The 13473-nt window shown below is 38.4% G+C and overlaps 1 protein-coding gene across 1 annotated transcript in view; it reads left to right on the forward strand.

Moving 5' to 3' along the window:
* Positions 1-13473, forward strand: part of ABI3BP (ABI family member 3 binding protein) — a gene marked incomplete at its 5' end in the record, with an annotated part of 147110 nt that overhangs the window by 17731 nt on the left and 115906 nt on the right. Inside the window, one exon of the mRNA XM_084294807.1 lies at positions 6153-6332. Coding sequence (XP_084150933.1) covers positions 6153-6332 — 180 coding nt within the window. The remainder of the gene's footprint in view (positions 1-6152; positions 6333-13473) is intronic.

Genomic DNA, 13473 nt, shown 5'->3' on the forward strand with positions numbered 1-13473 from the left:
TTTCTTAAGGTATGCTTCATTTGTCTAGTGCTCTCGGAGGCAGCGCTGGGTCTTTCATTCATGCCCTCTAAAATCTTTGAAATGGTGAAAACTAAACAGTTTCAATGTAAGGCAAAAGGAATTCTGATGACGAAGCCAAATTAGCTGTAATGAAGTACAGCTGTATTCACCCTTTTGTAGGGCAGAGTTCATGGCTTTTTGCTCATTGGATTAAAATGAAAACCAGGATTGTGTATGTTCGCAAGTGGCCACATACACTTGAAGCACACCACGAGAATCCTAAAGTAAGTGGGAGCAGAGCATCTTCTCCCAGCAATGTTTTTGCTAGTCCAGCAGGTGAACAGATAGCTCAAAACGTAAGTTGCCAAGATAAATGTATTTCAAAACAAACAAACAAAACAAAAGGTTAATACATTTCGTTTTTTGTTTCATTCTTGAAGTTCATTGCTATATCTGCACTTAGGCTTAGGTCTGAAAGTGTCAGTTACCAATTAATGAATTATCAGCCAGCTGTTGATCTGTCTGCTTAAGCAGGCGAGAGAAATAGAATGCACTTCAGCTGAAGATGGTTTCTTTTACAGGGCCAAGCTATAATTTTGGTTTTGGGCAGAAATAGAAAAGAGCCAGTTAATTCAAATTCCAGTCACCTCATCACCCCATTTCTCTCACGTTCCTTGAAACAGATGAAAATCAAATGAGCCAGCTTTGTGCTAACTGCCTGCCTGTTGTTACCAACAGTATTGCAAGGATGTGGCGGGGCACTGGACACTGATTTTCGAAGGCTAAAGCCTTCTGTGTAACCGAAACAAAATTGTTTCGTTTGTGCTTTTGGGAAGCAAGCTCTCAGATGGTTTTATTTGCTTTTATAGGTTGCAAATACCACTGTAACCATCACTGAATTACTAAACAAGTGTTGTTCTAATGCAACGTGCCCAGTGAAGCAGTTCTGTATTTATCTCATTACTTCTTTACAGTTACTAAATAGCAATGGAATTATATAAGCATATTTGTAGTAATTCTAGGAATTGTGTGTTTTGCCTTTTCAGACTGCTTTCCAACTATGATCTCTTAGCAGGATGTTAGAACTGAGAAGTCAAATAGTCAAAAGGGCTTTGACTGAACTTTTGCTATGGAAGTGGAAATAGAAAATTGGTGTACTCTGTCTTGTAGCAACATATGAGCCATTAGGTAGAGCTAGCTGGTAAGCTCAAGAGGTGGTTGGTAGCAGTGCCTCTGAATTCTCCCTTCACTTCCTCTGTTGCTCCATGAATAATTAAAGAGATGAGAAAAAGCAAATACTCCAGATAATCACCAGTGGATCCAAAGCTCATACAAAATATTCAGCTGGATATTTGTTATATGCTATGTTCAGTAGCTGCTTTTGCATTTTAAAGATGTGAATTTCAGTTAGGTCATTTATAGCTAATTTTTTCTAAAGTTTCAGTGTTCATTTGCCCTTGGCTCCTGTTGCCTATTCGTGACTGCTTTTTTTTTTTCTTTTTTTTTTTTTTCTTTTTTTTCTTTTTTTTCCCCTCTTTTCTTTCCTCCCAACTAGTCAAACCATTGGTGCTCCCAGCTGGATTCTTCAGGCCATTTTATAGCCATTTTCTTCTTTAAAAAGAGTTACCAGGGGTTGGTTCCATTACAATGTAGCTGATTTCATCGGGCTGCCTTTAACAGTCGTTCCCCTTGCAGGCGAAGCATCCTTTCCCTGGAGTGATCTCTAACTGCAAGAGGTCTGATGCAGTTAACGTGTGTTTAGTTCAGACGTGTGCTGCGCTGTTTGTCATACTGGTTTTGGCCATCGATTGACTTTTGTTGAAGAAAATACTTGCAGAACAGTGTGGAATTTCTGTTGGCAAGCTAGGAGGGAAAGATTGTATTTCAGAGGTAGCTATGGATCCCAGAATCTTCCATTTAGTGATGGCCTGAAGGTGAAAGAATCACTCCACAAATGCAAATACTTAAGAGCAGAGTTTCAATAATGCATGCCAAAAACTGACACGAGTGAGTATGAGTTAGGAAAATTCAACCTTGCCTTGCTCTGTGCCTGAAAGTGTTCTTCTCTTTTTGTAAGATGCTTTTAAAGTTTTTTTTTGCACTGGAATTTGAGGGACTCTAGTTTATCACTCTACTCTTTCACTGAGAAGACGGGATGGTGGTGGTGGTGGTGTCCTAAAACAATGATATGGCAAGGGTATTTTCTCAAAATCAAATACATTTGCAAGTTCCTGTGACTTCCCTTGACTACTCCATCATGCTTAATGAATGTTCATCTGTGTGGTGGCCAAGACGGAGATGATATTACTCAGAATGGGAATGCCTGCTCTCTTTGGGACTTGTTTAAAGTACTGTGGGATCAACACAAATGAAACCTGTTTTGCTAATGCGCTTCCAAGAGCTATCCCTGTTCACCAGGCTGATTGCTGTGAAGTCCCTTACATCTGTGCTGTGTGAGGCTGGCTCTCTCTGGAATAGTCCATCAGTGTCCATGCAGCAAGTAGCCTTGAGCTGTGTGCAGACCTCTTGTCTCCACGTGGATTCCTGGTGACCACACGGGTCTGCCTCATAGACCTTCTGGAAACGTTTTGGAGGGCTGAGCTGTCGGCAGGCCCAAGGTCTGCCTGACTTCCTAGAGGGCCAACCCGATGACTGAGTAGCTTGCTGACCATCTCTGGGGAGAGAGGCCGTTCTTACCAGGAGTCTGTGCCAAGCATGGTAGTGCATCGGTGGCTCTGCCGAGACAGACAGTGCTTTCTGTGCCTGCTTGCTGCCCTCTGTTCCTGTCATTGTTTGGGTTTGGACTCCTTCTCTGTAGCCTTCTGCTCCTTGGCACCCAAGTGCTACGTTTCCTAGCAAACTGTCAGTGATTTCAGTCACGAACCTTTAGCGCTTCAGTGGCCCTAGTGGTAGAAGAGAGTATGGGATTCAGCGAGGCGGACTTTCCTGTCAGGACAACCCGAGAGCTGGTTGCAACCCTGCTGACTGCACCTCACCTGAGAGAACATGACTGCTGCCCATCAGCTCATGTAATGTGAGCTCAGGGATCAACAGATTACTGTTATATTATCTCCTGTTTGTAGCTGGCTTTGGCCTTGGTTGCAGCACTTCTGTCCGTGCACGTCAGGAACAGGCCCACCTCACCTCTGGTGGTCACTGCTGGAGCTGTTGTGGCTCATCCCTGAGTTCTGGTGGTGCCACAACACGTGGAGCTCATGGAGGGAGTGCAGTGCATTCACACGAAGTGAACTGTGTTGCTGCTCTAGCACAGTTACCTTCCATTAAATAGGTGCAGCTAAATAATGAGGAAAGCCATTGGTTTGCCTTGCCCCGTGCTGCTCTTTGGGTCAGGCAGCAAGGGGAGAAATGGGTCGTTGCAGAGATCCCTCTGCGAGGGGAGCTTGTGCTGTGTGGAGGGAAGGAAGTGGTTATCAGGAGCTTATAGAGGTGGCAAGAGATGGTTTTCCTCTGGGGCATATGTTAAGGAGAGCACAGAGTTTAGACCATAACTAGCTCTCCAAGGAGAGGGAAAGAAAGTTTCCCAAAATACAGTGAAGACTCTGTGGTGTTTGTTATAATATTGAAAATCAGTGAAAGGATCCTGTGCTTAATAGTGAACCAGAAAGAAAGGACTTCCCCTGTCGAGACAGGGTGCACAGGACAAGAATTTTAGATAAAATCTATTAATTTTAAATAAGACTCCTATTTTCCTTTTCTATTCTGCCTTCTTCTCAATTTTTAAAAGTTCATTATTTCTGTTTATGTTGCACTAGAACTGGCTTTGAGCTTAAAAGTTCTGTTGGTTGTTTTGATATGCTAGGTATAAAGAAAAGGTCTTAAGGTTCCTGCCTTGGAGATGTTGCTCATGGGATCCCATTAGACTTTGTGTTGTTAGAAACTTCACTCAAAATGTTTAGGCTGAAATAAAATTCCTATGTCACTATAACTGATAACTTACGAATAAGGCACAGTATCTAACTGGGTCAAAACTAGTTGAATTCAATCTTGAATTAGAATTAGCTCTTACAATTAGTGTAAAATATAACTGTGAGGTATTTATGTATAAGTGATTGTAAAAAAAAAACAACAAAACAAAACAAAAAAAGTGAAATTATTGTATATTTAAAATGAAAATAGATCTTTGTTTGTTCTAGTCTGTTTTTGGGTCTGATTAAAAGTTTTAATACAGAAATCTAATTGTTATATTTGAATCAAATACTGTAAGCCTTACTTTCTTCTTAGACATGAATATTTAAAGGAGACCATCTTTCATTTATGCTTTGTTCTCCAAAGTTAGGTATTGTAATTCAGAGCTCAGCAGCCTACTAAAAGTTTAACAAACGTAATTTGCTGTCAGTTGGAGACAGTAATCCTAGACTTGGGTCTAGACTTTACCAAACACCTTTATGGAGCGTATTAAGAGGGCTTGGAAGCCTGTTGGGATTTCTGCCTGGTTTCTGCTGCGTGCAGCGTTGCTGATGCTGAAAGTTGCACACGCGGGGAGTCTCCCGAAGTGAGAACGGAAGAAGTTCGGATCTCGCCCAGATGAGGAAGCAGCCGTGGCCCTTCCCCCAGGCCGGTGTCATGCTGCTGGAACCGGCAGGGCGCTGAGGTTTCTTCAGCTCCTGCAGTCTTCCAGAATCTGGCAGAGTTGCCTTTGGAAAATTGGGATGGCTTCCTGGCAGAGTGCTTTTACTTGATCAGTCTTCAGATAAAGAAAAGGTCTAATCGGAGGCACATGTTTTCCATCAGTTTTACTTGTGTGCTCCTTTGTCTAAAGGAAAGGGGCATGAAGTGTTTGGCTTCGTTTTTTTTCAATCAGTGTGCAGACAACTGCAGGTGCTCATCACTACTACTAAATCATCTTCAGAGAATGGGGACTGTGGCCTCTCAGCAACTGCTGTCATCGTATTTTCTCCAGAAAAAGGGAAGCAGTGTGATTGCAGAGAATCAATATGTGCTGGTCTGAAGAAACTTTGAACGTCAGTCTGCAATTACCTGTGGGGAGAGGAGACAGAGGAGGGAAGGAGGGAGAGAAGGAAAAGAGACAGAAAGAAAAGGAATTTGTTTATTGCTCTACCCTATTTGATGACACGTCTCTCATTGGTTTTCTTGAGGTTTTAGAAGGAAAGGGTGAAATTTTTTTTTTTTTCCTGAAAAAGTGTTTTCAGCCTTCATGGTTGCAGGCAATGCCTGAAAACCTGTCTGATGTAAAAAATTGTATTTCAAGGAAAAATAGTAACCCTAAATATTCTACTGGAGAAGAATCATTAGTTTCTTGTTTGTTTTAGTTTGTTGTGTGTTGTTTTGTTCTTTTTTTTTTTTTTTTTTTTTTTTCTTGAGCACTGTCAATCAACAGTTCTCAAAATTTGATAAACCTAAAAGTGACAAGGGAATAATAAAGTTTTAAGTACGAGGGAAGAAAAAGCCAATCCTACCTCACTCAAGGAAAAGAGGAAGAAACACTTTTGTGCAGTCTATAAAGTTGGTTATTCTGTTGTGAATTCATTCTATGTTGTTACAAGTTAAAGTTTTGTTACTTGCTCCTCTGGAAAGCATAAAATTCAACATTGAAAAAAACTTCTTTGTAATTTTGCATTGAGTTTTTCTGTTAGTCTAGGTGTCCTGGTGTAATTCCAACTGGAAAATTACATTTCCTGCTGAACACAGCAGAAAATAAATAAATCATAACTGTAACATTTTTATTTGGACATAGTTACTAGTCATCCTCTAATCCTGTAATATGGCTAACTTCATGTTAAAACATCATTTTAAATTTCTTCTTAACTAAGAAAAAAATCTCCTGATTTGCAATTTTGTCACCAGTGAGTCTTATAACACTGCTATAACTCCTGTATTTAAAGGAAAAGATACTTGCATTTTTTCATTTACTTCATGTACTCTTCTACTACTGCAATCGTAGATGTGATAGTTAATGATAATACTAAACTAATGAGGGGAAGAAATGGACATACTGGAAAACAATTTTACATGATAGTTGATATACACTCAGTTGCTTTGAGACTCTACCTTGCAACTCTTAATTGCAATTAACAAATTGAACTGTCCTACATGTTGTCATATTCCTTTGCTGAATACATAGTTACACAATAATACATTTTGATCTTTTCTTGTTTTTACTCTTTTCCTAGTGAAAAGACAGAGCCTGAAAGTTCAGATCAATGCAACAGATGACACCGTTTGCATGAGGTATCTTCGACCAAGTCAAAACACCAAACTTGAAGGTTTTGTCCTGGGTTACGGAAGCAGCTTCTTCTCTAATCAGTACATTCCTTTACCTTCAGAAGGAAACACCTACATAACTGAACTTGGTAAGGCTTTGTATGCAATTTGCTTTGCATGCTGCTGTTGTCATGGTTTAGGAACATAGAGATGAGATCAAGAACCTTTGGGTTTCTTAATTTTTGTTTTTATTGGGGTGCTGCTCAGGGTTTTTTGTGTTTAAGTTTGTTTTGGGAAGAATTTCAGATAACAGTGGAATTAGGAGATCCTTCAAGGAGAACAAACAGCTCTTGTTGTTTGGAACAGCTTGCTATTGATATTTGTTTTAAGGATTTTCACTTGTGGGAGTTTTTCATCCTAAGAGATTGTGCTGTATTAACCATATTACAGATCATATGGGATAATTTGTCTGAAGTTGCAGTGTAAGCAGTATACAAGGGAGATGTGTGTGTTTTTAACTCAGAACAAGAAGCAATGAAACAGTTCTGAGAACTGTGTACTTAATTCTCTTTGCTGGAAATGTTTATGATATGATGCGTTTTTTTATGAAATGATGCATTATTTTATAGGGGCATATTCCAATTCTGCATGTTACAGAATAACCTATACCTTCTGTGGCAGAAGCTACAGAAGATTTCACGAGTACTTGTATGGAGAAGATTAAACTTCATGTTGTATCCTGTTGCCTATTATAGGGAAGGAGGAGTAAATTAGGCTGTCCCTTTAACTCTGGGTTATGTCAGTATGGAAAAAATAGCAAGACAAGAGAACTGGATCAGCTAGAATTGTCTTGTAAATTATTAAAACATGGATTTATCAGGATATGATATCTTAAGAAATCTGTTAAATTTCTGAGGATTTTCATATTGTTTTTCTTTACACTTTTCTAGCCTGAAATGAATCCTGGTTCTTGTATTACCCTCATCATTGTAATGTCAGTGATCTTAGTGTAAATCTGCACAAGCACAGAAGTAACAGTTGCCTTGTTTTTAATGTGATGAAGAAGTGAAGGCAGTTCTGGGTGTCTGCTCCAGGCTGAAAACTGTAGAATAAAAAAGCATAAATAAGGTGATAGACACAAAGTAATTAAGACACTAGAGACCTACGTAAGATCTCTCTGGCAAAGGTTGACTTGTTCCTTTCTGTGAGTTTGTACTCCATACTTCTATCACCAATCCAGTGTTTGAGTTCACAGCCATCACTTAAACTTTATTTTGAATCAGTTTAGTGGCAAGGATATGCACAATTCTACAGAGAATCCAGTATAAGTAATATCTACGTAGCTATACTGCAGGAATAGTGGGGATTCATATTTTTCAGGTAGTCTGAGATCCTTGGAAAGAGGAAAAAGCCCTGAACGTAGTGTAAAGTGTAGATTGTGTGTACTTCTCACCATTTAATAGCAGCTTTAATACCTAATGCTTTGTGAAACCATGTGAAAACAAAGCTGAACATCACCGGAAGCATAGGTGATCATGGTTTTCTGTAACTCTCGTGCTAATATGTAATGACTGGAAATGTAGACACCTTTCTTTAGTTCTGCAATCAGAGTGGCTAGCTGCATGCATATTCATTAAAGCTTACAGTTAAGCTATCAAAATCCTGAAGTGACAAACGCTGAAGATGAGAAACCCTTTTATACGTATCTCCTGTAATGAAATTAAATGTTTTCTGTAATGTGTCTAGACAGAGAAAGACACAAGTGTTGGGGAATACTCTCCTTTTAATTATTTTAAAGGAGAGTAACTTCAAAATTTTAGCTCGCTCATGCTAAAACAAGTTGTCAATGAGTTTCCTAGTGACAATGAATGATAATATATTCTGGATGTCCAATACTACAAATGCAATATGCAACATAATGTTGATATAATTTATAATTAAATACTAGCATTTCCGACTTGAAGAAAATGTCATCATTGAAAGCACAGGACCTAAAAGAAGCTAACAGCAATGTGTATGTACTTCAACTCAAATATATATTTAAGGCAATTAACTATACCTATACTGGAACTATTGCTTTTAGTTAAGACATTTAGGGTTACATTATCTGCTTAGTGTATTTGTTCATTGGAGTTTGGAAGCAGAGAGCATAACATTTCCCATTGCATTAATATTAAACACCACTGTTGTCTTTAAAGAGCAGTGTTGATTACACTTTCTGTGTGTGTACATCAGCTAAAGAAAGAAGCATTGGTTGTGCTTTTGGCTCTGTTTTAGAGTGACATGCCTCAGAGAAGAAAAGACATTGGTGACTGCTAATACCCCCTACAATTTTAGGGACCAGGTGCTGGCTTAAGCTGGAGCTACTGCAGGATGGTTCATAGTTTTAGCAACAGTGGATTGGTTTTATTCTGGTACCCAGTGAACTCAGCTCAGACTCTGATCTATGTAGATGTTGGAAAATAAAAGGTATTGTAGAGGGGTAATATAAATACTCTCAAGATATTTTCCGAAGGTACAAGTACCCCTTGACCATATTGTTAAGAGTCTTAGGCTACTTTTGTGCTTCTAATAGGTGACGAAATTGGCCTAGTATTCTATGTTCATCCTAAGCAAACTTTTTGTTGTTGTTTCTTTTTAATTTCACTCCGGAAATACCGTCTATTCCACGTTCTGGATATTCTGGTGATTCTGGTGGCACCATGCACTTTGTGAATGGTCTTTGGTGTTTTCCACCTTTTTTTCCCCACAATAAAACCAACTAGGCATATAGGAAAGTATTCATGTTCACCCTGATAAATGCCCTCTCAGTCCTCTCTCACTTCAGCTTATCCCATAGAAAGGTTGCAGCTTTTACTGAACAGGATGGAAGGAATGAATCCCAAATGCAAAGAAACATTGTGGACTGTTTAGACCGAGACTAGTACAATTTAAGGCTTCCTTTTCTCCTGTCAGTTTTAGTAGTTATGGAAAGAGAGGACCTTTCCCAATTGATCTAAGGACATTAAAACTGGTCACAACTTGAAATTGGCTTAGCTGCTGAAATGGAAAGATTAGAACTGGGTATTTAAAGGCATCTGGTAGTTAGTAAAAGGTATGTTTTCCCAGTGGTTTAGGGATGATTGCTTTAGAATACAGTTTCCTGAGAGAGTGACTAGATCCAGGAGAATGGAATTGCCCTGTCTAGACAGAAGTTAGACAGAAGTGGATCTTGACCTGATAGTATTAAAATTGTCAATTCATTTGAAAACAAATTGTCATTCATGTGAAAATGGTACAGACATGCAGGCAACTCTATAATCTGCTCAAATATATATATATATATATAATTTCATTAATTGACTAATTAGGCTAATATAAGAAAACATACAGACTTCTCATACAATTCCTGATTCCCTAAAATGCATAATTCCGGTAAAATGTCCTTTTTCCTTGCTAGCAACCAGGATAAGTATATGCAGCAGAATGAAGTGCCTTGCAGGCATTCCCTTGAGCTAGCTCTGAATGCCTGGCTTTGTTTATGGAGCAGCAAGACCAATATTCTGTTTGGGATAGTTGTCCCTGCTTTGGAATTGGAGTATGGGGTATAAAGCAACAATGAACTTGATTTTTAATAGGTGGCACAGTATACACAGCAATATATTTTTATATAAGGCCCACGACTTCAATGTTTCCTACCCTGTCACTGTTGAATACAAATGAAATATAGTCAGATCTTCTGCTGGCTTATACATCTCTTATGCCCCTGTTAATACTAAACTTGAAGTCGGCAGATTTGAATAATTTATTAAATCACATGTGTATGTGCCTGTATTTTAGAAGAAATAACTGAGAATATGACCTTTCCTAGGGTGTATAACCAGTAAAGTTGTGTATGTTTGTAAAAAGTGTGACATCCACCTACGCTTCATCCACCAAAATATTCAGCACTGCCCTGCATCTATTCTTCTCTTAAAATAGTTTTTTTTTTTTTTTTTTTCCTTTTCTTTTGCAACTAAATTAATAACTGAGCCAGCAATTGTGTAACAATATCCTTGAATCAGGAACTGCCTGCAGAGGGCATGTAAAAGAGAAAAGAGTTGTGCTGGATTTTCTGAACACATAATGAGCTCATGCTGGCAATCAACTCTTGAGCAACTTCATGCATTGCCGGACAGCTGGATTTGAACCAGAGTGAAGGGTAAATGGCAGTGATGAGGCAGCTTTAAAATTTGGTACAAAGAAGTATCAGGATACAAGATGTCTTTTATTTGGTGCTTGATGTACTTTATGAGTTTATACAATAGTAAGCAACATTATTTTTGGTCAAGGAAAACTGTTCAGACAGTGTCAAAGGATATTGAAATGTAAATTCATCTAGACTAGTAAATAAGGTGAATAGACCATCCCAAAGTTCTGAGCTTGATTTAAACTTTCACCTAAATCTCTTCAGTCTGCACAACTCAAAAAGAAAGAATATTTCCTTGAGAAATTTGTGCTAGTTTTATCTAACTTGGTTAGGAAGATTGCAAAGTCAGCCTCCTTGAATGTGTTATCACTGCTGCAGAAACCCCCAAAATTGGGTGGAGACCAACTGGGAGGAAAATTTTGTAAGAATGGACAGCAATTAGCTAACATGCTGAATAAAATGAATTCCTAAAACTGACTGAGAGCTTTGCCATACTTTGTTTGGCCTTTCTTTTACTTGAACCAGGCTGTGCAGTGAAGAGGAGAATATGCTGGCAATTCTGCTTCATAATAACTGTAATAAGTTGTGGATGAAATTTGCATACAAATAGGGAAGAATTCTAATATCATCCAGTATCATTACGTTTAAGTGTAGTTCAGAGATGTGTGCTAGAGCAGTGCTTGGCTAAAAGATCTCGCTGTGCGGTTTCTTATACCCAGTAATGGTCACACAAATGCAGGTGTATTAACCGCATGCCTTTTGAGATGCCAAATAATGTACACGTTAATTCAGAAGGAGATGAACACCTGGACAAACATACTGACTTGATTTCTTAAATGTGTTAGTATATTAATTGTAATGATACATTGTAATATTTTATGTTAAAACTTATTCTAAGTTCATAAGTCAAGTCATGCTTACGTTGTTTTGTTTTCAGCTGCATTTCTGTGTTGGCAGAACCCTGAACTGAATTCACAGAGTGAATTCACACTTGAAATCATCCATGCTTGAACATAAGCAGAATTTGCTAGTGCTTTGCAATGCATGTTAGCTGCCTGCTGCCACTGCTTTCAAAGCATTGCTCACAGCATATGGAATTAAGTGTTATTCTGTTTTAGTTTGATGTTTTTGTGGCTGCATTTTTGTTACATTCCTCAAGGCTGGTCTTCTCCTGAGGCAGCTCAGGTGGGTAAAATAAGGTTTTTTGTTTTGACAGGTTTATATATAGCATTAGTATCACAGAATCTTGGTCTTTTTATAAACTTTTTTTTTTTTTTTTTCTTTTATAATGTTGCCAAAGTAGTGATTTACTTTTGTGCAATTTGGCAATTGTTTCTCCCGGGGTGAATTGTAGACATACCTGTGCCTACATGTAGTGTGTGTGTGTCTTTCAGGCTGTTTGGATGAAAAAAATACTGAGTCATTGAAGGAGTTCAGAGAAGTGTTTCATCAAATTGGTGGTGGTTCACTGAGCTGTAATAGCTGTGGTGTTTAGAAGCTAAAAAAAGATGGGTGAATGCCTCTCTTTTTTATTTTTTTATTTATGTTTTGAGAGGTGGGAGAAAAATATGTAAGAATATGTACCGAACACTGTACTGGTTTTATACATGGCATTGTACTGGTTTTATACATGGATACCAGTCCTAGTTCTTTACAAGTACTAGGCTTCCCTCCTGCTTCAGAAGCCATTTGGTTAGGTGTACGTGCCTGCCTGAGTGCAGTGCTTTGCTCCAAACTGGCACTGCGTTATTCACTTGCAAGTATTGACACCTGAAAGGGCAGTGCTGATGACATTTTGAAGCCACCCAACTGAACTGTCAAAAAAAGCAAAGCAAGCCAACAACAACAAAACATTTGCTTGGGGAATTATGACACTAAGAATTGGGCATGGATTTATTGACCAGCAGTCGTCTGGTGCTTAAGGTCATTTTCCTGCTAAAGACTCAAGCCTGTCTGTTTGGACTTCACATCTGCAGCTTCAAGAGGTTTAAACAGAACCATTTGTGTGCCACCTGAAAGGAGAGGTTAGCCATGGCATTTGCCAGCCCAGCCTTAATAGTTGGGGGTTAGGCAGCAACTGGTTCAAACAAATGGGTTTGTTGTGTTCATCTTAGAGTACCAGACCTTCAAGAAGGCCTTAAGCTGCAACGAACCTAAGATTTTTCCATCAAATTTGTGAACGTGTTTCAAACTGAACTTGTTGAAGTTTCCATGGTTCTGTAGAGATCCCTCATTTCGGAGATTCTCGATCCTTGCAAGATCATGCATGTACTTGCAATATACTGTGTGTGTATATATACACATACTTGTATATTTTAAAGAGTGATTTTGTGAGAGTTCAAAATGACACTCAAAATTAATTCTGTTGTAGTTGAGCTTGCTCAGCCCTTTGTGAAAATTGTAACAGTCTCCCAAATGGCCATGATTGCACAGCAGAAAACTTGGTTTAAAGCACAAGGGAAAAATAAAATAAATAAATAAATATTATTTTTTAAATATTATTCTTTAATATACATTTATAAATATATATTTTTTGTCACTTATTTCTGGTTTCAGGCCTGAGTACAAAAAATGTCCAGATGTTTGTATGGATCCCAGAAGAACTGTATGCCTCTATAAATATTAATCAATTCACTTTGTTGTAAGTGAAGGGATAGTTGCACTTCTAGTTGCACTCTTTCTTTTTTATCTCACTTTTTTGTCCACACAGCTTTGAGCAGTTGTTTTCAGTGCTCATCTCAGTTACATTTATTTTGGGAACAATTGAAACCCATTTAAAATAATAGACAATTAAGTACTTACATAGTGTGGGTGTCAAGTGACTTACATGCATAGAATAAGTCAAATTAAGTTAGTTTTTACCAGTCTGGTACAGCCTTTTATGTAGTGCTGCAAGTTGTTTGTTTATTCAGTACTGATTTTCTTTCCCCCCTTACTGAAATTTGGATGTAAGAGAATTCTCAGTGGTTCTGTTTGATCGGCAGACTCCAGGTGTTGGAACACTGGGCTGTGAAGGAAATTAACTCTCTCATCTGCAGATACAGATTTGGCTACATGTATCTAAACTAGTACACAACTTTTACACAGAGAAACCTCTGTTCTAAAAACTGTAGCTAAAGTGT

This window comes from Netta rufina (genome assembly GCF_964035555.1).
Source record: "Netta rufina genome assembly, chromosome: 1".
NCBI classification, from domain to species: Eukaryota; Metazoa; Chordata; class Aves; order Anseriformes; family Anatidae; genus Netta; species Netta rufina.